Raw genomic sequence first — 5,910 nt, forward strand, 5'->3', positions numbered from 1 at the left:
CAAACTGTCCGGAAATAGATTCAATTTGGAAGTAGGTAGAAACAACTTTGCCAACCGTGTAGTTAATGAATGGAATAAACTTCCTGCACAGGTAGTGCAATGTAGTTCAGTTCGAAGCTTTAAGAATCATTTAGATAAATACCTAAGTAAGATGCTGTAATGATTATAATTTATTTTATATTATTTGTTTTTGTTTTGTTATCATTTGTCTGTCTGATTCTCATTTATCATTAGTTATATGTCAATTTATTATTATTTACTATTTACCTGTTTGTTTATTATTTAACTATACCTATGCATTTATCTATGTATTTTATTTGTTATTTACATTATCATAGTTTTTATTTATTATTTTATTATTAATATGATTTTTTTTTCGCATCCGACCTAGATATGGATCAAAAGGTCTCCTGTCGGCATGCTCCGCCTTTGTAATCCTTTGTAATTGCAGTATGGCATTTACATCCACTGTGTACATGTCCTGGCCGTCACCAAGCTATTTCATCAGCCATGGAAAACCTTCTTAAGCTATTTTGAAAGGGTTGGTCATTGAACAATATACAACTTGGATTTAAAACATTGGATCACCATCGATGGATAAATATATCCACTCTTGTTGAATTTCTCGGACCATTCCGTTTATCTGGGCAACTTAAACACATTCATCTGTTATATGTATTTTATTTTTGCACTTATCAATTAATTCTTATTAGTATTCTTTTTACTTCAAACATGAGAGGAGTTGGCTGCACATACAGTGATAAAGAGCAATAGAGTTAACCTTACATATTCATAAGACAATTAATCAACCTAACGAAGCAGGCTTTATTAGTAACCTCTACACTTTACAGAATGCATTTCTGTAAACGTACATACATATACCAAGGCTTTTTCCCCCTTTCAAGGGAGGTAGCCAAAAAGAAAAAGGCATAAAAGCATTCCCACCCATTCCATCACTAAATACACTCCACTCCCCTCCACCCTCCCTCCCATCTTAGCACCTCCTGGATGACGGGTCATCCCTGCACCTTGTCCACTGCCCTGGGTCAGAAACAGTGTTGCAAGACACAACACATCCACAGCAAGGCCGCTTCATTAAATCGGCGACCCCTCCTCTCCGTCCCCCCACGCATAAAAGAAGACGGGGAGAAATCCCTTCGGGCTGCTTCAAATTTTGCTCACACATACTACCCCACCCCCCACCCATTCCACCTCATACATCACAACATCATCCATATACAGCCATTCTCCATTCACCCCTGTCTTCTGTCCTCTCCCGTCCTTCCTCAACAGACATTCCCCTCTTCCCCAAAGCCCCCTTCACCCCATCCAGCCATCTCATGTAACCTTTTGGTTTGTGTAGGCTACATAAGGAGGACTTAATGCGGGCGAGACAAACTCCAAAACGGTAGTTTTCTTCTACTTATTAACAATGAAGGCAATCTGGTTAATAAACTACAAATGGGCAAAAATACAATAAGTGCCAGGCCTTGACCTAGGGCACAACTGGCTGGCAGCCTCTCGGCCTGCCTAGCTCTGGCTGGTAGGCTCTTGACCTGCCCAGCTGTGGCCGGTAGGCTCTTGACCTACCCAGCTCTGGCCGGTAGGCTCTTGACCTACCCAGCTCTGGCGCTCGTGACATAGGTGTCGTAGGTTAATGTAGGGGGTTAGTGGGTTGTTGTAAGTAAAGGCGTTAGTCTCACTATTCTATACATTGGGGTCAGTTTTATATATGAGGGTTAGTCGTATAGTTGGTGGGTGTTGTTAGGTATATTATATATATGTTAGTTTATGGGTAATATAATAGGGCAGTTATAATAAAGGATATTTAATGGGTTAGTCTGGTGGTATTTGGCATGTTCGTGGCGATATCCTGTTTTGTCTGAATTCTGCTGCGTCAGATGTATGTGTTCTGGGAAAGCAAGGTTAGCAAGAGGGGAGTCTCGCTATGTTGCGAGCATGTGGATCACGAGCGTGGTAGGTGATGGTTAGTAATGGTTACACTCATCCTAGGACGTCCCTTCATGTTCACTCCCCGCACAACAGCTGGATCACCTCCCACCTTTCTCCATTTTCTTTAACCATCTCCAATCCTTGAACCACCACCTTTGCATTTTACCTCTCGCACCACGTACATAAACGTACATTATATAAATTACGTTCCTTTCCAACAGTCATCGTGTATATTCTATTTTTGTAAAGGATCCCTAAAAATCACAACACAGTCAAAGCAAGTCATTCTTGTTCATTATAAGCAGTGTATGCATCAAGGAAGATTAGAAACAATCGGACGTGTCCACGGGGGTTCCAGGAAAAAAGGCACGGAAGTCGCGCATACACTTAACACAGTCCTCGTGAAGAACGCAACCATTTTTTGTGTCATAGACTTCACACTCGCCAGGGCAATCCCAGGTGTTAACGACAAAGAGACCTCCAATGCTGCCTACTCCTTCGCCATCTAAGTGGTAGTTGACCATGACGAGTAGGCTTTCCGGTATGGTAACAGAACACTGGGTAAACTTGGGCTCGTTGTCTACGGTCCTGCAATCGTTAGGCACTGATCCGACCCTCAAGGAAATGTTGCACCTCAGGGGCACGTCATCCAGTTCTGGAAAGAATAGGTACGGTTGGTTGGGCAGGTCGGGGTTACATTTGCACCCATTACTTTGAGGCGCGGGTGTGCAGGTAACGCGGATTAGACGGGAGTCTTGAGCCAGTACCACCATCCCCGTTGCTAGAACAGCTAACAAGTAATTAAAAGGCTTCATACTGGCACAAATTTGAACCTGCGATGCTACTGCTCCTATCACTGCAAATGTTGTGCGCACACTAGCTGTCTAGGCAGTCTAGCAGTCTTCCCTCCCACCCAAGGCCGAGCCATTTTTGTGCGTGTAACCTTTTTCTTTCCCGCCTATGATTGGCTGTCTGTTTCGTGATAACTTGGCAACACAGATTTTTTTTGTATGGTAGACTAATAAAAATGCAATTCATCTAACCATTTAAGGAATTGTATATGATTTACATTATTTCTACAACAATCGTAGAGCAGTATTGATGTGTAAGTAAACTATGTATGAGACCTGTGAATGATACCAAACATTATACCTATTGGTAACGATTCAAATATATTTACATCAAATAAAAGTTAGTAATGTCGAAATAGTCACGACAAAAATAAAATAATTGCAACAAAAACTTGAGAACCGTTCTCATGGGATAACAATTGACCAAAAAGAAACTGAAACTGAAAATCGTAAGAAACCCGATAGGATGACGTAGTCTCTGTACGACGTTTTGCACATCGTCGATAGAGGCTCCATGCTCAACATTGTCTTTGGATTGACATGGCCCATTTGATAAGACTTGCCGGCAACTGGTAATGTCATTAAATGGAATTGTAAACAAATCAGGTTGAGATTTGGTTATGATACTGTACCAGTCACAGAAAGCTGATGAGGTAAGCTGTATTTGAAAATGGAATTAAATGTCGGAAACAAAATAACCAAAATGCTCGCTCTCTCACTCATTCACTCGTTCTCTCGTTTTCTGTTTTTCTGTCTGTCTCTCTTGCTCTCTTGCACTCTCTTTCTCTCTCTCGCACATTCTCTACCCCCCCTCTCTCTCTCTCGCTCTCTGTCTCTCTCTCTCTCTCTCTCTCTCTCTCTCTCTCTCGCTCTCTGTCTCTCTCTCTCACTCTCTCTCTCTCTCTCTCTCTCTTTTTCTCCTCTTGCTCTCACCTGTGCTAACTTAAACATGTGTGAAATAGATCAAAAGCGAAAGATAGATAGGAAGACCTGGGATATGGAAGGGAGAGGAGGAGTGGAAGGGGAGGAGAGAGCGGAAGGGAAGGGGAAGGGGAGAAGGGAGTGGGAGGGGAGGTGGAAGGAGAAGGGGAGTGGATAGTGGGGGAGGGGGAGGGGGAGGGGGGCTGCCTCCGTTCTTCAACTCCCAGGATGAGGAATCTTGCAGAAAGCGGTTTGGTTACGGGCAAGTGAGTGTATGAGTGTGTGTTGTGTGTGTGTGTTTATTTACCTAGTTGTATTTTACGGGAAGGGAAGCTATGCTCGTGGTGTCCCGTCTTCATATCTCATTTTATCTAAACTATTTTTAAATTCATGTATTGTTTTTGCACACACCACTTTCTTATCTAACTTGTTCCAACTGTCTATTACTCTGTGAGGAAAGCTGTACTTTATCAGATCTCTTCTAAAGCTGTCTTTTTTTATTTTCTTTCCGTGTCCTCTTGTATTTCTATCATCCCATTTTATCAGATTCTCTCTATCAGTAATTTCTATGCCTTTCATGATTCTGTAAATAGCTATCAAATCTCCTCTCTCTCTTCTTTGCTCTAGTGTCTGTAGTTCAAGTTTTGCTATAGTCTCTCTTCATATGATAGTTTTGAGTGTTGGTGCCGATTTTGTAATTGCTCTTTGTATTCTTTCAAGTTTTTTTATACATTTTTTTTTGTACATGGTGACCACATCGTTGCAGCATATTCCAATCTTGGTCTTATCAGAGTGATTAGAATTTTCTTCACCATTTCTTCATCCAGTTATGTGAATGCCACTTTAATTGTTCTTATTAAATTATAAGTTTCTCCAAAAATCTTATTTATATGTTTCTCAGGTGACATATTATTCATAACAATGACTCCCAGGTCCTTCTCATTTTCTACTTTTCTTATTCCTTCTTCTCCCAATTTATATGATCCTGTTATTCTGTTTTTGCTTTTTCCAAATTCCATTATACTACACTTTTTAGTGTTGAACTCCATCTCCCACTTCCTACTCCATTCCCATACTTTATTTAGATCACTCTGTAGTGACTCACAATCTTCTTCCGTGTTCACTTTCTTGAATAGTTTTGCATCACCTTCAAAGAAGCTCATATAACTTTCAATTTCTTCATCCATATAATTAATATATATAGCAAACATTATTGGGACCAGAACTGTTCCTTGTGGAACACCGCTTATTACGTCATCCCATCTTGAGGGCTTGTCTCTTATCACTACTCTCATTTTTCTTTCTAGGAAAAAGTCTTCCATCCATTTAAGCAGTTTGCTCTGTATTCCCCCTTCAGTTTCTAATTTCTTAAGCAACTTCTTATGTGGTACTTTGTCAAAGGCCTTTTTTAGGTCAAGAAATGCACAATCAGCCACCCATCTCTTTCTTGTATTATATCTATTAGCCTTGAATAGAAACATATTAAACTAGTGACGCATGATCGTCTTTGTCTGAATCCAAATTGTCTTGGATTAAGCACGCTGTTTTTTTCTAAATATTTTACCCATTTACTTTTGATAATTCTTTCACAAATTTTTGCTATTGTACTTGTTAGAGAGACTGGTCTATAGTTGGTAGGGTCTTCTTTATTACCTCCTTTATATATAGGTACTATATTTACTTTTTTCCAATCTTCTGGAACTTTTCCTTCTTTCAAGGAACTATTTATCATGCTATGTATTTTGTCTGCCAGTTCATTTCTGCATTCTTTCAAAATCCAGTTTGCTATTTCATCTGATCCATGCGATTTTCTAACATCAAGATTACTCAAGTGTTTCATTATTTCATTCTTTGTTACTTCTATTTCTTTCATAGGGGGGACTTTCTCTTTCCATTCGATCTCTTCCGGTTGTATATTCTCCCTTGTAAACACTGATTTAAAATGCTTGTTCATAATTTCCGCCATTTCTATTTCCTCTGTGCATTCAACTCCTCCTTGTCTTGATTTCTCCAAGTCTTGTTTGTTTTTCAGTTTGTTGTTTACAAATCTGTAAAATAGTTTTGGTTGATCTTTACATTTTACTATGACATCTTTTTCATATTTTCTCTTTTCCTCTCTGCATGCTTGTACATATTGATTTCTATAACAAGTATATATTTTCCATTTTTCAGGTCATTTGTCTTT

General features: G+C 39.7%; 1 protein-coding gene across 1 annotated transcript; it reads right to left on the reverse strand.

Annotated features, from left to right (window-relative positions):
* Positions 1-672: 672 nt before the first annotated feature.
* LOC143021223 (uncharacterized) lies at positions 673-2,843 on the reverse strand. The gene is made up of 2 exons (XM_076178590.1): positions 1,617-2,843; positions 673-1,586 (listed from the first exon to the last, which is right to left on the reverse strand). Exon 1 carries the CDS (start codon positions 2,766-2,768, stop codon positions 2,277-2,279), a length of 492 nt encoding a protein of 163 aa, XP_076034705.1. The 5' UTR covers positions 2,769-2,843; the 3' UTR covers positions 673-1,586; positions 1,617-2,276.
* Between the last annotated feature and the right edge of the window lie 3,067 nt (positions 2,844-5,910).

The sequence above is a fragment of the Oratosquilla oratoria genome, chromosome 3 (genome assembly GCF_046742065.1).
Source record: "Oratosquilla oratoria isolate Oo_2021 chromosome 3, ASM4674206v1, whole genome shotgun sequence".
Taxonomy (NCBI): Eukaryota; Metazoa; Arthropoda; class Malacostraca; order Stomatopoda; family Squillidae; genus Oratosquilla; species Oratosquilla oratoria.

Excerpts from the sequence above, each read along its gene's own strand:
- LOC143021223 (XM_076178590.1), bottom strand. The coding sequence starts at position 2,768 with ATGAAGCCTTTTAATTACTTGTTAGCTGTTCTAGCAACGGGGATGGTG.